Genomic DNA, 22012 nt, shown 5'->3' with positions numbered 1-22012 from the left:
ACCAACAAAACTTTACTCAGAAATAGTTCTCCAAAAAGTTCAAAGTATTTTTTAATTTAAATTCAATTAATTAACATATAATGTATTATTAGTTTCAGAGATGTAGTTTAGTGATTCATCATTTGCTTTTAACACCCAGAACTCATTACATCATGTGCCCTCTTTAATGTCCGTCACCCAGTTACCCCATCCCCCCAAGAGTTCAAGGTATTTCAGATTTTTTTTTTTCTCACCACCTAAATTCAAGGGTCATCTGCATTTTGCAGGAAAAAAAAGAGGTCTTTCCTTCTCCTTCATGACCTCTCAAGGGCTTGGTGCTGGCTTTTTTATCTGTCTACCCCGCCCCCCTCACAAAATGCCTGGGTGTAATTGCTACATACATATGTACGGAGGGCTCCCAGGATGCTATCTGTAGATCTGACTTTCCTGGATTTCAGCTATACTACCTTCCTTTTCTCAAGCACACCCTGCTCTTTGCTGACTCAGGGTTTTAGCATTTGCTGTTCCCTTTTCCAGGAAGGCTGTCTCCTCATCTTTCAGATCTCTCTTCCAGTGATAGACACCATTGAAAGCCATCCTCCCACTCTCCTTGCGGTGCCTTTTCCCCATCAGCAATTCCACGTGACATTGTTCTGTTTATTTCTCCCATAGATTTTATCACAACTAGAATATTATCTGATTTATTTCTTTGCTTGTAGCCATTGTCCCCCACAGGAGTATAAAATTCTTTGGGGGCAGGAACTTTGTCAAACCTGCTCACTGCTGTATCCCCAACATTTAAGAGGGAGTCTGACATAAGTAAGGGGTTCAATAAATATCCACTGGATGCATAAATAAATGGATGGATGAATGCGTGAATGGAATGCCTAAACATCCAACTCATGACAAGGCACATTCCTCAAGTTTCCCTTTTCTCCCTCCATTGATAAACCACAGGATAAGGTGTGCAAGGATAATTTTAAAATTTCTTGCTAGCCAGAGACAGATTTCCAGACCACACGTCAAGTTTGGATTCATATTAAAGAATCTGGTGCTTCCTCTACTATCTGAGAATTATCAAATTATATAAAAATACATTTTTGTTGACACTGCAAATTATTTAAAATTTAAATTTTTATTTATGTATTTATTTTTTGCAAATTGTTTTTAACTGGAATGCATGGTCACACAGTTTTAGAAAAATTCTTTTTTTAGGGATTTTTTTTTAAAAGCATGGGTTCTAAGTTTTTTAAATTAGTTTCATTCCTGCCTAACAATGTCTCAAGATTCCATCATTAAAGATCCACCAATCAATAATTTAATGAGTATTTCTTCAGTATCTATTACATCATCATGATTTGCTAAGGTCTTGTCTAGAGACGCAAAAGAAGACTAACATTATAATCTCACAGATAGGAAAAAAAAGACAGGCAGGAAACAATAAAAAAGCTTAATGGTGATTATCTGGGTAATGAGATAGGAAGTGAATACTGTTTTCTATCTTAATATATTTTTTAACTGGTCCACTTAAAGTCATGTCTTATTTTTTTTTTTAAGATTTTATTTATTTATTTGACAGACAGAGATCACAAGTAGGCAGAGAGGCAGGCAGAGAGGAGGAAGGGAAGCAAGCTTCCTGCTAAGCATATAGCCCAATGGGGGGCTCGATCCCAGGACCCTGGGATCATGACCTGAGCTGAAGGCAGAGGTTTTAACCCACTGAGCCACCCAGGCACCCCTTATTTTTTAATACCATAAAAGACATACATGATATTATTTCTGTCTTCAAGCAGCACATCTTGTATCTGGAGAGGGGAAAAAAGTAACATACGGGAAACAAACAGAACTATTGAATACGAAATTGTATGGTTACTGAAAAGCAGCCCAGTTGTTCAGTGGAGAGATTGGAAAAGGTGAGAAAAAGTCAAAATTCTTCCTGTGTATGCATATGGCAGAAATTTAGCATCTGTTGTCTTGAGAAGGTCAACTAGGAAAATGAAAATAAATGCTCAGGCTTAGAGTTGATTTTCCCAGCAAAAAAATGGCCACTTCGCCAGGCAGCTGATTATTCAAAGTTTCTACTGATCCCCCGCACCAGCCTGAGATGTGAACAGTGTTTCTGTTTGAAAGGTGGGACAACAGTGAGTTCCAAACACTGCCTCCAAACAGAAGGGACTCAATTCAGTTCTACAGATAAATAAATAAATAAATAAATAAGCAAGCTACACACTTTACAATTCAAAGGTAGAAGATGATAAACATCAAAGTCTAGGTTGCTTTTGAATCATCAAAATCATCATCAAAACAGATTTGGGGGATTATTTGCATATTTCCCTTAGTTTGTAGTTCTGATTGGAGAAATTTTAAGTGGTTTGAAACAAAGAAAGTAAAACTTTACACCATAAATTTGCCCTCTAGACCAGAAAAGAGTGAAAACTTGCCAAAAAAAAAAAAATTTTGAAAATGCTGCTAATTAAATTCTAGGATACCTTCAATTATAGGATGAGTCCACTTAAATGGTGAAAACTGTGCATTTTAGAATCATTGAAATAGTGTATATATTTTGTGACCATTTGATGAACGTCTGCTACACCCACAGATAGGAGACCAGTGTCCATGCAGCTTTTGTTTATCATTATAACCATGGCCGGCCCGAACCCGTTCTTAATCCTTGAATGAATGAATGAATGAATGAACCAACTAGTGTGTAGATCGAAAAGTGAGGTTTGTCTTACACTCCAAATACCTAAATGGTAATAAGAAATGCATTTTAAATCAGCACTAATGGCTAAATAAGTGCTGGAAAGTAACAGTAACATTGTCTGATACTTACTTTGAAGTGACACAGTATCTCTTTGGAAAGGAGACCTAGAAAGGATTAAATTCTGATAAATAAGAACCACCCACCTCTACGTGAACCAGGTGAAGCTTGATTTGTAAAGCCTAACTGAGTAATTTGAGGTGTTTAATGTAACAAATAAATTGACCAGGGAGAACAAGCTGTTAGCACACCCTACTCTTCCTCTGTTTTTAAAAGAGAGCCAGATTCAGACTATGAGAAAAGCAGTTCTCTACATTCATTGAAACCTGTAAGAGAGATGCCATTCTGTCCACGCATCATTTCTTTTTTTCTTATAAAAGGCATTTAAAGGGTGCCTGGGTGGTTCAATTTGTTGGCCATGGGTTCTTGATTTCGGCTCAGGTCATGATCTTGGGGTCCTGGGATCAAGAATCCCGTACCCCTAACTCGACTCTCAGTGGAAGGTGTCCTTGAAGAGTCTCCCTCTGCCTCTCCCCTCCCTCCATGGATAAATAAATCCATCCCTTTGTAGACAACCTGGTTCGGTTTCAGGGTTTTACTGGTAGCAGAACAGGTCCCTTGCTGTAATCTCTTGAAAGCTCTCAACACAAGGGTTTGTTAAGGAAGGAAGGACTGACTGACGGAAGGGAGGGAGGGAGGAAGGAAAGAAGGAAGAAAGGGCATTTAACAGAAGAAAACAGATCTTTAACCAGGTACATGCAGCACTTACTATGGTACAATTATTAAACCAAATTCTTATGTAGAAAGATGCAGTTCAAAGAATAATTCTACTCGCCAAAGGAAGTTACCCCCTTGCCTTCTAGTGCAAGTTGATAATTTATTTTCTCCTCTGTCCTTCCGACACCTCTACCCCACTCCTTATTCCTTTGATCTCTACCACCACCACCAAAGTCCCATTAAATTCTGATACAAGTGGTCTGCAGAGCTGACTGGCCCAGGTTAGAAGTGTTCAAAACAACGAGTAACAGGGAGCAGAAATTCTAGAATGGGATGTGGGTTTATATCTGTGTTTGTGCAGAGCCTTTCCACATTAATTCAACTAAGAACTAGCTGTGAGTCATTTAGGTGAATGACTGTGGAACCAATTGTATGAATTGATGATATGAAATCCTAAGCAGTCATTGGCAAAAGTTAGGAAAAATCCGTATGTACTCACCTGGAAGATCAATGACATAGACTTAATTTAAAGAAATTAGTTGTAGACTAACTTAAAATTTAAAATTTAATTTAAATTTAAAATTTAAGGAAAAAAGTTGTAGACCAATATGTAATTTAAGTTTTAGTTTTTTAAAGAAATATGTTTGGTTTATAAGTATATCTGTCTAGAAGACATTACAGAATATAGTAATGATGGTTGAGGGAGGCATAGTACGTGCCTTCAAAAACTTTTGGTCTCCAAAAAAAAGTTTTGGTCTGGTGAGGGAGATAAGACTCGTATGAAAACAGAATTAGGATATTAAAGTAGATAACAAAGGGCATCTTGAGAGAATCAGTTAAGGGGTCAAAAGAATTCAGAAAAAAAAATTGGATTAATTCTGATTAGGAACATCAAGGAATGTTCATGGAGAAGATAGTGTTTCGACTGGAGCTTGAAGCTGTGTGTGAGAGTGCAGAGAATGGAAACATTCACAATCTACTTTAAGACAAATATTTACCTCCATTTCAGAGTAGTTGAGTTACACATCCAACAATGTGTTGCTTATAGAAAAAGTCTGCATGTATATGTATACATATATATATGGAGAGAGATGCACATGTGTAGTACATATAGCAATTTAGTAATAGATGTACATTTTAAGTAACATACAGAATCTTAGAGGAACTTTGACCCCATCATAGGATGTTTAATAGCATCCCTGGCCTCCTTCCAGTAGATCTCATTAACATACCCCCAGGCATAACAACAAAAATGTCTCTAGACATCGCCAAATGCCCCCCAGAGGGGCAAAATAGCCCTCAGTTAAGAACCACTGGTTCTTAGTAAAGAACCACAGCTGACCTTTGAACAACATGAGTGCTAGGGGTTCCAAAACCTGTGGAGTTGAAAATCCCCTGATAACTTTTGACTTCGCTCAAACTTAACTACTAAAAGCCTACTCTTGAGTGGAAACCTTACCCGTAACAGTTGATTGACTCATGTTTTATATGACTTATATATTATACACCGTATCTTATAATAAATTAAGATAGAGAAAAAATGTTAGGAAAATCACAAGGAAGAGAAAACACATTTATAGTACTGTAGTGTACTTATGAGAAAAATTACACCTATAGGAGGTCCTGTGAGGTTCAAAGCTGTGTTGTTCAAGAGTCAACTGTACGAGCAAAAGTTCCCCTGTGAGTGGATAAGAATTCTCAAGTTCATGACCTGGATTTTTATTTTGGGGTCCCTTCTTCAATGGTTCTTTATTTTATTTATTTTTATTTTATTTATTTTAAGTTATCTCTATACCCAACACGGGGCTTGAACTCAGGACCCCAAGATTAAGTAAGAGTCGCATGCTCTTTTGACTGAGTCAGCCAGGCACTCCTTAACCTTATTTAAGAATCAAGTAAGTTTTTGAACATCTGTTGAAAGCTGCTGACTCATTCATTTGTCAGGGAAATGCACACACTCTCACCATGTGGAATACAAGTACAGGGAATTTGCACTGGGGTTCTCCCCAGAGGAGTTCTGTTTCCTGGAGCTTATAGAATTGTCATGGTCTGTATTTTCCAGCTAAGCAACTGCAGGCTGGTGTCCAGAAGGTCCACAGTCTTTTTGCGAGTCGGTTCTGTATTTACTTCAGAAACTGACAATCAGGAAAGAATCTTCCTGTTTACCAAAATCTCCCGTCCTTCATTTTCACCTGCATTATTAGTCAGTGACATTCATCCCAGCAGAAGACAGAACCCTGCTGAGCTAGGACACATCTGACTCCCTGTCACTTCTTTCTAGTCTCCCTTCCTGTGCAGTCCCGCTGATTCCTTCCTTAATTGCCTGGATGTCTGAGAAGATAGATAGAAAGAACCAAAGAGGCAGAAGGGTAAGAAAGCCAGTACCCTGGACACTTGGTTTTGATTGTGAAATACAACACACACAGGCACACACACAGAGAAAAGTGCATAACAATGTATCTAAAATGTATGAATAAATTATGAATTCTCTATAACCACCACCCACTGAGTGCTTGTGAAGAAACCGTCTCTAGAAATACAGGGACTGGCCACTGCTCCTTTCCTCCCCCTCTCCCGCCCCCCGCCCCAGCCCCAGCCCGAGCAGTATGAGAGCCTGACCCGAGCTGCTCGATTCACACAACCTAGGAGCCAAGGTCAGCGCTCCCTGCGGTCGTGTTTTCCACACAGGGCGGGGCTCTGCTCTCCTGCAACAAGTTTCCCTCTCCCACCCCCGACTTCGCATCCCGCGTTAGCAATCGGGACGTGAGTGAGGATCCCGTGGGCCCTCCCGTGACAACCAGTGAGATTCTCGGCCTTCCTGGTTCGGCAAAGGGAAAGAATAGGTGGGGAACGACGGCTGCCTCTGCGTCCCTCTCTTCGACTCAGGTGTCTCTGTTGTTCCATAAATAAAACGTCTCACTGCCTTCCGCGAGCGCTATAAAGGCAGCGGAACGGCGGTCCCGGAGGCATTCCGGGCGGGCCACCAGCCGACACAGGTGAGCTGGCCGCTGAGGATGCCGCTTACCCCACCCAGCTCTGGCTTAACTCTCGGGAGGCATCGCTAGCCGCGGATGGGACTAGTGCGGGGACACGGAGCGGGCGGGCAGGGGGCAGCACAGCCTTCTTTCTGAGCCGCTGAGAGCGAGAAGGAGGCTCGCAAAACAGGCCCGGGCAAGAGGTCTGCTCCACCTGCCCAAAGTTCTGCCCTCGGGAGAACTGCGACCCGCTGCTGGAATCCGTCTGCAGCACGTAGCCTCGAGACCCGGGGAACGTGGCTGAGTTTCCACGCCCGGCCGGGGGGCCGGTGCTTCTCTCCTTGTGCGCGCCTGGGGCTGTGCCCTGGTCGGGTGCGACGCGAGAGGAGCGCTCACAGTGTTCCTGTCCGTCCCCGCAAGCGCTCGCGCTCCAGCCGGGATTTGGGGAGATTTCAGGACGCGGACAGCGCCCTGGCTGCCCACGGGTGGGGATTGGGTCGAGCTCCGGAAGACCCCGAGGAGGGCCTCAGCCTCTTCAGAGTCCGGGAGCCCCGGGCAGCAGGTGCAAGCTACGGGACCCGAAGGTCCTCACGTGCCCCGGCGCAGCCTGGTGGGGCGCGCCCGGGGGCGGCGGCCTGGAGCGGCCAGGACGGCTGCGCGCAGACCCGGCGCTCCCGGAGCGGCTGCAACAGGTGGGGCCAAGCGACCGCTAACGGCGGTCGCCTCTTCCGCCCCATCCTCTCCCTTCTTCCCCGCTCCATCTCCTCCTCCTCCTCCCCGCAGGTCATGGAGGCGCCCGGCAGCAGGTTGGAGCCGCCACCGCTCCCGGAGTACAGCTGCAGCTACGTGGTGTCGCGGCCGGTCTACAGCGAGCTCGCCTTCCAGCAGCAGTACGAGCGGCGCCTGCAGGAGCGCAAGACGCTGCGGGAGAGCCTGGCCAAGGGCTGCAGGTAGCGGCCGCGGCGGGCTGGGCGTGGGCAACAGTAGTGGGGCCTGGCGTGTGGGCGCGCGGACCCGGCGTGGGATGGCGCGCCACCCTGCCGGGTCGCCCGGGTTTCAACCATCCGCACTGCTGTCCTTCCTGGTCGCACGGTGGCTCCATCATTCTCGGCCAGAATTGAGTCCAGTTCCGGAAACTCATCTTTGGGGACAGTGTGTTCCGGGTGCCCCATCTCTCTTTTTTTCCTCACTTCGGGACATCTGGAGTGCGCGTTGGGGTACAGGAGATCCCTGCGGCCTTCTCGTGAAGGTCTGGCTGAGGAGAGTGGAGAAATAGGGGCCCGATTCAAAAGAAATGATGGGTAAACCCATCACCTGACCAGAAGTCCTTGAAAGCCCCAAGTTCATCTAGGCAGGACGCCATTCGGAGATCCGGAATGAAGGCTGGAACCCAGGAGAGCGTACTCCAAAGTTCTCCCCTGTCAAACAGTGGGACCCCCAGGGAGACCTGCCATCACTCCCTAAACCCAAACTGCCGGCTGTAATTAGATACCACAAAAAGAACTAGAGAATTGTCAACTGCTGCCAGAATTTTCTTTCTTTTTAAGAATCTTTTATTACAGAACTTAAGTATATACAAAAGCAGACATAGTGGACTAATGAAGCCCCTCCATGTTTTTACCTACCATCCAGCTTCAACAGACAAGCTCTGTCTCCACCTACTTGCCTCCATTCCACGATCTTTTTTTTTGAAGCAAATCCTATATAGTGTATCTTTTTGTCTGTGTGCATTTCAGTATATATTTCTAAGGACTCTTAAAAAAATAACCACGATCTCCTTATCACACCTAAAAAAATAATCCTTAATGTGAAAAACGTTAAAATTTCCAGTTGTCTCATAAATACAATTTAAAAAGTTCAGTTAAATGGGAAGTCAGATAATGTCCACCCACCCTTAACATATTTTTTTTCTTTTAACTATAGGGTGCTGAATTTAAAAAATACTAAGCAACAAGGTACAATAAAGTGTACATTTATCTTGTTAAGATTTTTGCATAAACTGGCTCCAAGCTTGTATTGCCAAAATAAAGAGAGCATGTTTATTTTTTCTTTAAAGAGAACGAAGTAGTAGAGGAAGGCGTCTGGGCTAGAAGTCTGAAAATTAATCTCCGGTTGGAGACTCCACATTGATCGTTCTGTGGCTGGTCTAGAAAATGGGTCCTTGTGTAGGGATATTTTCTCAGAGGATTACAAAGGTGGGAGAGGGGAGGGAACACTTAATCCTGTGTTTTCTAGTACAGCGCATTTAAAAGCATAGATAGAGTTCTTGGCAAAAGCATGGTCAGCACTGGAGCGTTAGGATTTGACACACGCTTCTCATTCTTTTTCTAAGTGGTTGTAAAGAGCAGCAGAGTCCTGCTCAAAACTTTGTGCTTTGCAATTGGTCATGACCGAGATGGTATTGAAAAAAGTCTAATTGCCTTTCAACAGTTGTTCAAGAAAGAGGGGACTTGGTGTGCTGAAGACGCTTCTGCCCGTCCTGGACTGGCTCCCCAAATACCGAATCAAGGAATGGCTGCTTAGTGACATCATTTCGGGAGTTAGTACTGGGCTAGTGGGCACGCTGCAAGGTAAGGTGGTTGGTGGACTTGGCTTCCAAGTGACTGAGAGTAACAATCTCCAGCAGCAGTTTGTAACTTCCTTCTGAGTCCCAGGAGTCTGTACCAAGTGTTTGCTTACCCTTTGAGATCTTCACCTTTCCTCTAGAGCCCCTTAGTGGACAGATTTGCCTCTTTTTCCCTCTTCCTTAGAGTTCTCCGGCCGGGAAACCCTGCTGCTGCTCAAGCTGCAGGGCTTCAGCTAAAGCCCTAGCATCTGAGCTGTGGGTCCCCAACTTCTGTGAACCACAACTCACAGGAAGAAATATCATATCATGACATGCGCATGCATATCTCAAGTTTCTTGAGATAATATTACCCCTCACTACAAATGATATGTCTCTATCTATATGTTTCTACTCTGTTTCTATTCTGTCCTCTTCTATTCTGCTTACATTTTACAAGTGCTCATTGCAGTCCATTACAGTATTTTGCATCCCACACATGGGTCTTGACCGGCAATTTGAAGGTCGTTTAAGGGAAAGTGAAGGAAGTGTTTTAGTCTGGAGTATTGTCCATATGCATTATTTTCTGTTCTCCTTCCTTTTTTTAATATATCCCCTTTTTAAAAATCTCTGGCAAAATGTCTTAACAGAGGTGTTTTGCTTTGCTTTGTTTTGCTTTAAATAGGCTTTATGTTATATTTTCATGAGCATCTTAGAAACCTGTTGCATAGTTGGTGAATTGCAGTATGGGCATTCTCCTCCATCCCCCACCCCCATTGTCTTGCTTCTCCTACCCCTCCCCCACCCCCTACAACTCTACAAAGCCCCTGGACCATGAAAACAGAAGTATCATTTACTTATGATAATTTGATGGGGCATCTAGTAGCTCCAGGCACTAGGTGTGCTAATGTGAATGAGCTGGACCACCTGCTCTAAAGGAGCTCATGGTCCATGGGAAAGTGGATAATAACAATTCCACAAGGGCTGTGATAGGGGTAACAAGGCCTCGGAGGGGAGCATCGAGGCTTACAACCCTGCCTTAGGGGACTGGGAATGGCTTCCCGGAGGCTGAGTTGTCAGATGGAGTTTTTGTGAAGGTTAAGTCTGAGAGGGCCTCTTGATGGGAGATAGAGCCAGGTGGGGATGTGGGTGGAAGGATGGCTTGAAAATGGACTATTTCAGAAGTTAGATAACAGTCATTGAGCAATGTCAACGTTTGCCCATTGAGCTCTTAAGATTACTCAGAGCAAGCCTGGGAGAGTTCCACAAAGGAGGGTAATTCTGTTGCCCCCATGTGGAGCCCCAGGCTGACCCACCATGGTTTCAGTCACAAAGGTGGGTGGGAGAGGAGGTAGGACTGGGCAGTACATTAGTTCGATGACGCCACGTGCCCACAGAGGACTCTACAAGCTATGACGTAGCAACACTGTGTGACTCCTAGGGGACAGGAACCATCGAATTAATGTTTGCGGGTACCTGGCATGGAGACCGGTACAAAGTAGTAAGTAGCTGGCCTCATAAACACTTAGTGAAGAGGACTGAATTGCCTTTCTGATGATGAATCATCTTTATATGTAAAAAAAAATGATATTCTAGCTCCCAACTTTTCATAAAGTATCTTATAAGAATTAATCCTATTTTTAATTTTGTTTATGAAGTACCAGACACTATTCTAAGGGCTTTGGCCGATTATGTCATTTAATCCTCACAAAAATAATTGTTAACTCCTTTTCGATAGATGAGAAGTCCATAAAGCCTTTTTCTATCTCTATAAAGTTATCTTTGTAATGTAAATTTCTGGGAGGCTAACCTGGTTCATTGAGGCATTCATTCATCTTTCATTCACTTAATAGTATTTATAAACCAGTCCTGTATGCCGGGTGTTCAGTCCTGAAGATTCAGTGACTTATTGACAAGCACAGGTACTGACCTCAGCACAGGTACTGAGTTCTTTTCAAATGGTGGGCATTAATTATTAATTACATAAAGAGATTAAAATGGACAAATAATTATAGATTGTAATAGAGTTAGTCCATTGCGTTGGATTAAATGCTCTGTTTTAGGGATGACTTGGAGGAGGGAGTATGTATTTGAGATCGAATGGTCAAGGAAGGCCTTACTCAGGGGATGAAATTTAGTCAGAGATCCAGAGGATCAGGAGGCCACGGAAGGAGCAGAAGGGAAAGTGTTAACCAGGCAAAGGCCCAAGGCGAAAAGGAATTCAGTGTTTTCCAGGGAGCTGCAGGAAGAATTCTCTTGTGGGCAGGGGCAGTGTGTTGGGGGAGAGGGAACAGAGTTAGATAAGGTTGGGTGGGGCTGGGTTACGAGGAGGCAGGGAGGCACTTGCTCTCCGGAGGCTTCCTTGAATATTGTGCCTCGGGGACCTGCCTTGCCTCACCCCACTCCCAACCCCGGAGGACAGATGTGTCAGCGTAAACCAGCTCAGGCAGGAGACGGAGAGATCTGCAGAGATCTCAAACGTGCTTTGGAGCAATCACTGGTGTCTACTGATGGATTTAGCATGTAGAAGAAAAGTCCCAGATGGCTCCAAAGTCGTTGGCTTGAACAACCTCATACATGGTTACATCACTTATGAAAATGGCTGAGGATCAGGTTTGGGATGGAAAGTGAAGAGTTTCCTTTTGGACATGCTAAGTCTGAGATGTACAGGAGACCTCCAAGCGGAAATGCCCAATGTAGACTTGGAGCTATTGCAAGTGTGAAGGGCAGAGGAGAGGTCTGGGCTAGGCAGAAAAATCAGGAATGCATCTGTGTCGAACTGGTCTTTAAGGGAGTGGGAATGCCTGAGACTACTCCTGGAGGTAGGGCAGATGGAAGAGATGGCAGGACCATTCAGAGGTCTGGAAGATAAGAGGAGGGCCATGGAGACCCATGAGAAGGCTCAGGGGGCTGGAGAGAAGGAGCAGTTGGAGGCATGAAGGGTCAGAAGCCAAGAGAGGAGGCTGTTTTTAAAAGGACTGAGGGGCGTGTCGTATTCTTCAGGGAAGAGTTTGAAGATGGAACATCGACAATGCCTTTAAGAAGGTTTGCTGTGTGAGGCACCTAGTTAAGTGTCTAACTCTTGGTTTAGGCTCAGATCGTGATCTCAGGATGGTGAGATTGAGCCCCACATCAGGTTCCACGCTCAGTGCGGGAGTCAGCTTGAGATTCTCTCTCCCACGGCCCCTCCCCCTGCTCCCATCCACACACGTTCTCTCTCTCTCTCTCAAATAAATACATAAATCTTAAAAAAAAGAGAGAGAGAGAGAGAGAGAGAGAGAGAAGAAGGAAAAGGTTTGCTATGAAGCAGAATAGAAAAATGGCTGTAACCAGAGAGAGGTAAGGGATCGAGGTAGTATGAGGGAGGATTTAGGTTTCTTTTAATAGAAGAGATACTAGGATATATCTGGGAACTGGTGGGAATGTCCTTATAGAGAGAAAGATATCTATGGCCCCCCAGGGTGGAGGAGAAACTGAAAGTGGTGAGAAGGGGAGACTGCAGCTGGGGTTCAAGGACAGAAGTAGGTGGGTTGCTTCTTAAAGACAGGAGGGATATCTCCTCCATTTTTAAAGAAAGGACAAATGGTGCAAATATAGAAGCATTTGAAATTATGGTGAAAAGCAAATTAGGAACATCTCTGACGGATTCTTTGTCTTAGACTTTACCTAAGATTCATCTCTGAACTGAGTCTACGTGCAAAAGCAGGGGGCAGTTTGAGGAAAATACGGGAGATCTCAGTCTTTTTCAGAGCAAGGACATGGAGTTGGACCACCAGGCAGTCCTGGGGCTGTGAAGGATAGGGACAAAGTGAATCAGTTAATCCTTTAGAAGCCCCATGAGAAAAAAAGAAATGTTGCAACAAGGAGTCTGGAGTAGGTAGGCTGAAAGGCTAGGAGGCTATGGCTTGAGAGAGGGAGCTCCAAATTGAGATTTCAGGGGGTGATGCCATTATCTCTAGTGGTGGCAAGATCCATGACCCCCCTCTGGCCAGCTGGACTGCTGAGGAACAACTCGTCAGCGAGGGCAGGCTCAAGATACCAAGAAGCCATTGTTGCTAAGGATAATGGGATCTTTCAGACTTTGGCTATGTAAAAAAAAGTTACTACCAGGCAGCAAAAGATCAATGCAGGCCTTCTAGGGCTATCTTCATTCCCAACTGTGGGGAGACAGCTCTCCAGTGTCTAATTCCACCTTCTAGATGCTTGCAAAAGGTTGTTAGCCCCGCCTTTGTCAGTATATGCCACCATCCTAGATGGGAAGAGTATCAGCACAGAGGTTCTGTGGCTTAAATCAATGGCTTAGATTTCCTTACAAACTGCGTAGTTTCAAAATCATTGCACCAAAGTCCTTTATAAATAGAGATGATTACAGTCTATTTGAGTAGCAGTTGTCCCTAAGTAGGACACTGTATGGAAACAGACATTTTCTCAGGACGGTAAAAACTGCAGAGCCCAGTTCGGGGAAGTGAAGTTTGAGAAGGACTTGGGAAAAGTACATAGAAAATAGGTTGTTTTTATTTCCCACTCCTCCTTTGTTCGTCTTCCCTTTCGGGAGTCACCTTTCCATTCCATGTTCTTGGGACAAGTGATTGCTATTTCTTGTTGTAAGTTATGTCTTATGTTGTAAGTTATGTCTTAAAACGATTGCATCAGTAATACAGATTATTCTAGAATGCAGATTTTCTAAGGGTAGACACTTTCTTTTATGCACTCCCATAGCCTCTCAAACCTAGAACAGTTTGGGCACATGGTAGGTACATAATCAATAAATTGTCAAATGAATAGCCCAAATGTTTATTGTAGGAAACCAGAGAATACACATAAGGAATCTGAAAGGTACCTCCTCCACAAACTAGAAGTCTCCCTTGATCCCACCGCATAGACAACCCATCAATATTTTAGTAAATATCCTACTAGACACATAAATCACATAAATGCACATCCTTTTTTGAAACGGATTTTATTTTCTTATTTGTTAGAGAGAGAAAGAGAGAGAGTGAGCACAAGCAGAGGGAGGGGGAGAAGCAGACACCCCGCTGAGCAGGAATCCAGATCGGGGCTCCATCCTAGAACCACGGGATCATGACCCGAGCCAAAGGCAGACGCTTAACCCACTGAGCCACCCAGGCATATCTATAACAAGTAAGGAAAAGCAGCCATATCTATGAAAAAGAATAAACTGTCAGAATTGTAAGCACTTTGTCTTCTGGGGGTGGAGGGAGGAAGAACGATGTGATTGAGGAAAAGTACGCAGAGTGGCAACTTCACTGGCAATTTATTTCTTAAGCTGGACAGTGAATACATGGGTGTTTATTAATTACATAGTCTTTTTGTATATGGAAATGACTTAGCATAATATTGACAATCTTTCGAGATTTTTTGTGCACGCAACATCCATGTTTACTTTTATAAAAGTGAGAGCATGCATACTTACCACAAATTTTTTTTTTTTTGAGATTGATTTATTTGAAAGAGAGAAAGGAGAGCACAAAGTGGAGGTGGGGACAGGCAGAGGGAGAGGGAGAAGCAGACTCCCCGCTGAGCAGGGAGCCCCACATGGGGCCTGATCCCAGCACCCTGTAACCATGACCTGAGCCAAAGGCAGATGCTTAACAACTGAGCCACCCAGGGGCCCACTTACCATGATTTTGAATCCTGCTTTTCTCTACTTTTTCCTTTGTTCTTTACCTATCTCCATGTTAGCAGATGTATTCTTATACATCACATCAATTTCACTTTATAGAATCATAGTACGTAAAGTATGATTCAGTTAACCACTTTTCCATTCTGAGACATTCATTCAACAAATAATGCAGAGCACTTGTGAGCCAGCATATTTTGGTTGTTTTCTGCCCTTTTTAAAACTGCTATCAATGTAATCCTTTGTTGAGAACCCAGTGGTCAAAGGGCGTGATTTTGCTTTCACTGTGAGTGAAATGTGAGGAAGCCATAGGGAGTGAGATGTGCTGACTCCCTAAGAAGTATTTCACGAAGGAAAAGAAGGCATCATTGCGGTCTTCCAACTCCCACGTATGTGGAAAAGTTGAGATTTCTGCACACTGTGGGGTGCGGCCCCAGATGCTGTTGGGGATAGAGACCCAGCGAAGGAGCTGAGCTGGAGGAAAGCCTAGTAGAGTTGTCTTACCTGCTGCTGTGTACAGTTGTCATAGCTTCCTTTGTTTGGATCTAGCTTCTGTTCCCCAACAAGGAAGCGGGTATTACAGCACAATAACTCTGTCCCTCCAGACACACCAAATCACGGCATTCACACGAAACGTCTGTGTGCCCAGCTGCTCTGAGCCTTTGGGCTGAGTTGATGGAGTTTTTAACCAACTGACTTGACTCTCTTTTTCCACTCGTCTAATCGGTGGATGATTGGATTACTGATCGAGTCTATCAATTCATTTCAGCAGGTGGTGCATGAGGATGAATCATTTTCTCCGCTGATCCAGATCCCGTTCTGCATTCTAGCGTAGCCCCAGGCTGTGCGCAAAATAAGGAAGACCTCGCAGGGCAAGATGCCAACGGGGGTGTCTAGGAAAAGGCCTTTCTTTGCACAGTGGAAAGAACACCCTAACTTTTGTTTGTGAATGTAATCATTTTGGATGTACTTGCAGGCATGGCGTACGCTCTGCTAGCAGCAGTCCCTGTCGGATATGGTCTCTACTCTGCTTTTTTCCCTATCCTGACCTATTTTATCTTTGGAACGTCAAGGCACATCTCAGTTGGTAATTATAAGCATATATTGCAATTGTATTTATTCACGTTTAACGTGTTTTGGCTATTGTATGTGTATTATGCTTCCGTATCTTTGTTAATGTTTTCCAGGAAAATAGGCCTCCAGTGTTTTGCGGGCTTATCCAATTCAGTGATGCAATGGTTCTTCTTAGCTTTCAAAATACCATCTCTTTAGTATTAGGTTTATACTTAACTCTTTTTTTTTTTATAAAAGAGGAGAAAATTGAAAGATTGTCAAAAGTACAGCCTACCTTCAAAGTCTAGTATATTTTCCTTTTAAGAAGTGTAATAATTTTGACTCCATATTTAGAAAGCGTTCTCTTCCAAAATACAAAATGACAAGAGAAAAAGATGTTCAAGAGGTCTTTAAACCTACTGTTTTACGAGACTAACTTATCATTTACTAAATTATATTCATCGAATACATATTCATCATTTCATTAAAAAACTGTACTCATTTTTAAGTCACTAATATTGGAACACTGGCAAAATTGTGCCAAAACTATTTAGAAACTAAGCTTGGCTTTCCTTCTTGGTATGGCTCAAAATAGGCTTATTTTCTGCTGTTCCTAAAATCTGAATTCTCTTGTGCTGGAATGTTCTAGTAAATGAATGTTTTAATGCTATTTTGTGACTTTGACATTTATACTTGAGATAATTTTGCGCCTACATCCATCTGCTGGCTAGACATGTTACCTGGACAATCCTCTTGAGACAAATACAAGCATCTCCAGCCCATATCCTCATCCTTAGCCGTATTATCCCCAGTATCTAGCATATTGCCTTGCCTATGGAAGGAGATCAGGAAGAGGCTGTTGATTGAAATTGTTTCCTCACCTGGGAGAGACAATCAGTGTCAAATCCTTGACAGCATGTGCAACGCAGAAGCTGATTTTTTTTCTCTTTGGTATTCTATACATTTAAATACTCCAGGTTACTGGATGTCAGTACTGAGCCCTCCCAACTGTTAACACCTTCCATGACCAAAGGACAGGATCGCCATCATGGATAAAAATATCAGGAGTGATTGGGAGAATAGGAATACTTTTAAAACCACAGAATCTTGTAGACTGCCATATGACATGAAAAAATAATTAGTCTTGAAAAGAGAAAAAGAAAAACTACATACTCTTTTTGTTTTTTCTTTATCCCAAACCGGACCTTGTGATATTGATCAAGGTCCTCAGCACCAGAGAGATCGGGGCATTGGATGCTCTAGGAAATGAGCTTTTTGGAATAAATAAGATAGAACAAATAAGGATTCAGTTTCTTGGCCACCTCTGTCAGGAAACCTTTCCTGGGAACTCCCCCCACTGTTGCCCCAATATGCATGAAGAACATGCAAAGACAGGCTAGACAACCTTCCTGTGGATTCACAAAGCATCCTGAGTACTGTATTATAATTGCCTACCTACATGTCTCTCTGGGTCATGAATGCCTTGAGACATCTGCTTTGCAGCTTCCTTTGTGAACAAATGATATTCTCCCAATCACACCTAATAATTCCACACATCTTTCTAATCCTATGTAGACATATGGGACCTAAACATTTGTGATGAATAATTATTAATTGATAGAGGCTTTGCTCCCCCCAGGACCGTTCCCAGTGGTCAGTTTAATGGTGGGATCTGTTGTGCTGAGCATGGCCCCCGATGAGCACTTCCGCGTATCCAGCAGTAATGGCACCGCGTTCAATACCACCGTGATAGACTATGTGGCCAGAGATACAGCAAGAGTACTGATTGCGAGCACCCTTACTCTTTTGGTTGGAATCATACAGGTAATACAAGTACAATGTGGATCTACATGATTTTATTTGAAATAACTGAGTGTAAAACACATGGAATTCAAGATTCATTTAAACATGAAACCAAGCAATTTATTGGACCCCCAAAGTTATTTTCTAAATTATATTGTTTTAGGTCAGATGCCGAAATAGTCAGCAAGACCCTACTTATGAAGGCTTGAGTATCGTCAAAGTCAGAAACAGAAAAAAAAAAAAAATCAGAGTAACATGTGTGATTTAAATGAGGATGAGGGAAGGGGAGTGTGCAGAGCCAACAAAAGAGAAAAAAGTGTCCTGATGAGCAGAGCCATGGGATCTAAAAGGCACAGAAATAAGCCACATGATTTTGCCTTTTCTTCTTACATATCTAGAAGTACTTCAAGGTTCATATTACAAGTTTTTAAATTTTAGAGGGGGTAGAGGAGCATTCCTACAAGTATTTTTTTGTTATTTGCAGACTACCAGTTTGAACTGGTGTTAAGTTTGACTCCTTAATAGTTCAAGAGAGTTGGTCCTTCTCTCAGGAAAATGTTAACTTTCTCTTTCCTTCTTATCCTAGTTGATATTTGGAGGTTTACAGATTGGATTCATAGTGAGGTACTTGGCAGATCCTTTGGTTGGCGGATTCACAACAGCTGCTGCCTTCCAAGTGCTGGTCTCACAGCTGAAGATCGTTCTCAACGTTTCCACCAAAAACTATAATGGAGTTCTCTCCATTATCTATGTAAGTGTGGCTTCTTACTCCGGGGATGGCTCACTGAGAGAACTCTCGTCTTTTCCTCTTGAACCTGCGTCTAGAGAGCAGAAGTTCCTCCATGCCATACTTTGGGTGCCATGGAAAACATTTTTCTCTGAAAGCAAGCAACAGAATCAGGAGTAACACTGAAGAAGGCACATTTTACAAATCTTCGTTTTCAACTGGTCAAAATGGTTTCAGAAGAGTCACTGCACATAAAAATATTAATGGAAACAAAGGGTTAGGGTATAGGATAAAGTGAAGTCTGGTCTGGGAGGCCATGAACTTGAGTTCCAGTTTCAAGTTGGCCTCTGAGAAGTTTAGTAACCGTAGACACGCCATGGAGGATAGTGGCTGAAAGCTCAGGTTTGGAGCTGAATGTCCTGGAGTCATGTCCTCACTCTATTGCCTACTAGTTATATGAGCAAGTCACCATGCCTCAGCTTCCTTTTCTGCCAAATAGAGTTGGTGATAATATCTATATTCATAGTTAAGTTAAATAAGGGTATAAGAGAAGCACTTGGTCCAGAGGCTGGCACATAATAAGTACTCAAAAAAAGTAGTTAGGTTGGAATTATTATTTCATATCTCAAGTCTTTCTTTTTTTATTTGTAACATGAAATGACTGGAGATGTAGCTCTAAAGCCCTTTCTAACTGCGTGAGTCCATAAAATGCATAATGTAAATGTCTCAGCAATTATAGATGAAAAGGAACATTAGATTCGGAGATGATTCAACATGCAAAAGAGATGCAAAAGAAGGATGTAGATCACACTAATTAGATTTGAAAAAGTTCTTGGATCTAAATATACGTTCTATAGAAAGCATGCTATTGATGCTTGAAAATGGTAATGATAGTAACATGATGTCATCCTAGCTTGGGGAGAATGATACTATTCAAAAATAATGTGCTGGCCTTAAGAACGGAGCTTAAGTCCTTTAGTGACCCATGGATTAGCTTCTAAAACAACATGAGGCCCTGCATCCATATGTAAAAATCAGAGAGGTGGTCAGGAATTTGCTCGGTTTCGCGACAGTGCTGTAATCCCACGTCGCCCTTGCCATTCAACAGATCTTGCCCAGCGCCTGTGGCCATGTACTGTGCAGTGAGAAAAGGTAGAGGAGGCGGTCTCACATAGTGATTAACCAGAGGCTTTGAATTTCAGTAGAGCTGAGTTGGAAACTTGAATCCACTGCCTACCACCCATGTGATTTGGGGCATGTTATATTTCACATCTCTACAACTCACTGTCCATAACTGTAAAATGGAAGTAGTAACAGTAACTGCCTCTTAGAATTGTGAGAATTAAAAAGGAAAATCTGTATAAAGCATTTAGTACACTATCTGGCTCACAGTAAGACCTTAGTGAATTCATTATTATTATTGCTATCGTTATTATTTTCATTACTAAGGTGAACAGACCCCATGGAGCTCACTGTTCCCAAGGAGACAGCCTACTAATGCAGGCTGGGTTTTTGTTGTTTTTTTTTTTTTTGAAGAACAAAAAATTTTTTATTATGAAGATTTTTTATCGTAGCATGTGGCAAGTTGTGTGGTCTTTCTTCAATCATCTTTAAGCAGCCTGGAGAGTTTACTCCTATCTGGAAAAGTTGAGGTGAAGATTGCTTTAAAGGATTCCCACCTCCATATCTTAATAAGGCCTATAGGTCTGTTACTCACACAGTAACGCAGTGACATCATATCATACCCATCTCTCAAAAGAATGCAGGCTGGTTTTTGATTTAGAATTATTTTTGTCATTGTTGCTTTTTTTCCTACCGAGTGCTTGATTCATTTCGGAACCTTCTGACTGCCTTTCTCAGACAGGCCCTCTCATCTTTGCAGTCCTTGGCACGTCTTGCTTTTTCTTGCATTCATACTCTTGTCAACCGTTCATTCATTTATGCCTTCATTGTCATTCATACAGTTCATCGGTCCAGTAGGTGTTTACTGACTATCTCCAGTGTGCTGGGAACTATTTACTCCCCAGACAAATCCACTATGCCCTGAATCCAGCAAGAAGCCCCTCACTGAGTGTACTCACCTCTTCATGAACGTTGCTTGGCTCGCATCCACACAGACCCCAGGAGCCTGAGGCCAGTGGTTAACTTCATTCCCTGGCCATTGGGGGAAACTCTGCAGATACTAAGAGTCCTTCTGGTCTCCTAGGACTATGGTTTTTTTTTTTTTTTCAAGCTTTTATTTTAATTCCAGTATACTTAACATACAGTGCTATATTAGTTTCAGTATCATGATTCATTACTTCCGTATATCACCTGGGCCTCATCAAAAGTGAGTACTTAGTGTCTTCACCTATTTCTCCCATCCTCTCCACTCCCCTCCCCTTCGGAAACCATCAGTTTGTTCTTTATAGTTAAGAATCTCTTCTTGGTTTGCCTCTCTCTTTTTCATTTTGCTCTTTTGATTTGTTTCTTCTATTCCACATATGAGTGACATCATATGGTTTTTGTCTTTTTTTGACTGACTTGTTTTACTTGGCATAATACCCTGTAGCTCCATCTACGCTGTTGCCCATGGCAAGAGTTCATTCCTTTTGATGGCTGCATAATATTCGTGTGTGTGTGTGTGTGTGTGTGTGTGTGTGTGTACACACCACATCTTCTTTATCCTCTCATCTGTCAGTAGACATTTGAGCTCCTTCCATATTTTGGCTATTGTAGACATTTGCTGTAATGAACATTGGGGTGCAGGTGACCCTTCAAATCACTATGCTTGTATCCTTTGGATAAATACCTAGTATTTACAACCATGCAATTGCTGAGTTGTAGGATGGATCTATTTTTAACTTTTTGAGGAAACTCCACACTGTTTTCCAGAGTGGCTGCACAAGTTGAAATCTGGAACTGTGGTACCTCCACTTTTGTTTTCTTTTTTCATGATTGCTTTGGCTAGCAATCAGGGTCTTCAGGGTCTTTTGTGGTACCATACAAATTTTAGGACTGTTTGTCCCAGTTCTGTTCTGTGAAAAATGCTATTGATATTTTGATAGGGATTGCATTAAATGCGTGGATTGCTTTGGGTAGTACAGACGTTTTAATAATATTTGTTCTTCTAATCCATGAGCGTGGAATGTCTTTCCATTTCTTTGTGTCTTTTCTAGGACTATGTTTATGGCAAAGCTTGCTGCAAATGATCCCACTTTCAAACAGGGAACCAAGAAACCCTAGAACAAGGTCAAAAATAGTTGAAAACCAAACACAATTGTTACGTGTCTGTTGAACATTACTCTTGAAATATTAGGTTAGAATGTGTCATAGAATTATGTGAGAAATTCCTCCAGAGCAGTCAGGTTGGATGAAGATATTTCAATCTTCCCTGTGTCATCATGACTCTTAAGTTTGCTCTTCAGAAAAGGAAGGATCCCCAGGTTTGGAAAGGATTGCATAAGGTTGAATGAACCACTCAGTACTTGAACAGAGAATTTTGCTTGTGACATAACCAGATACAATCATTCATGAAAGAATCCTTCAACAAATGCAGAGTAGTCGGGATTCCTCCAGGAAAAATTGGAAGATTTTTATAAGATACTTTATCTGGCATGTAGCAACTTAACATCTCTCTCTCAATCTCTCTCTCTTTTTTAAGATTTTATTTATTTATTTGTCAGAAAGAGCACGCAAGCAGACAGAGTGGCAGGCAGAGGCAGAGAGAGAAGCAGGCTCCCCGCTGAGCAGGGAGCCCAATATGGGACTCAATCCCAGGACCCTGGGATCATGACCTGAGCCAAAGGCAACCACTTAACTGACTGAGCCACCC

The 22012-nt window shown here is 42.7% G+C and overlaps 1 protein-coding gene across 2 annotated transcripts in view; it reads left to right on the top strand.

The window, feature by feature from the left end:
• The first annotated feature begins 6190 nt into the window (after nucleotides 1–6190).
• The window catches only part of SLC26A4 (solute carrier family 26 member 4), a 49380-nt gene continuing 33558 nt past the window's right edge, over nucleotides 6191–22012 (top strand). Inside the window, exons 1-6 of one of the 2 annotated variants that reach the window (XM_045089659.1) lie at nucleotides 6191–6453; nucleotides 7216–7382; nucleotides 8863–9002; nucleotides 15592–15702; nucleotides 17308–17492; nucleotides 18058–18222. In XM_045089659.1, the coding sequence (XP_044945594.1) occupies nucleotides 7219–7382; nucleotides 8863–9002; nucleotides 15592–15702; nucleotides 17308–17492; nucleotides 18058–18222 (765 nt within the window). In that variant the 5' untranslated portion in view covers nucleotides 6191–6453; nucleotides 7216–7218. The remainder of the gene's footprint in view (nucleotides 6454–7215; nucleotides 7383–8862; nucleotides 9003–15591; nucleotides 15703–17307; nucleotides 17493–18057; nucleotides 18223–22012) is intronic. The other variant, XM_004739529.3, reaches the window with a different exon arrangement.

The sequence above is a fragment of the Mustela putorius genome, unplaced genomic scaffold (assembly GCF_011764305.1).
Source record: "Mustela putorius furo isolate JIRA1106 unplaced genomic scaffold, ASM1176430v1.1 tig00003845_pilon_pilon_pilon, whole genome shotgun sequence".
In the NCBI taxonomy this organism is placed as follows: domain Eukaryota; kingdom Metazoa; phylum Chordata; class Mammalia; order Carnivora; family Mustelidae; genus Mustela; species Mustela putorius.
This window is presented reverse-complemented; position numbering and strand designations above follow the sequence as displayed.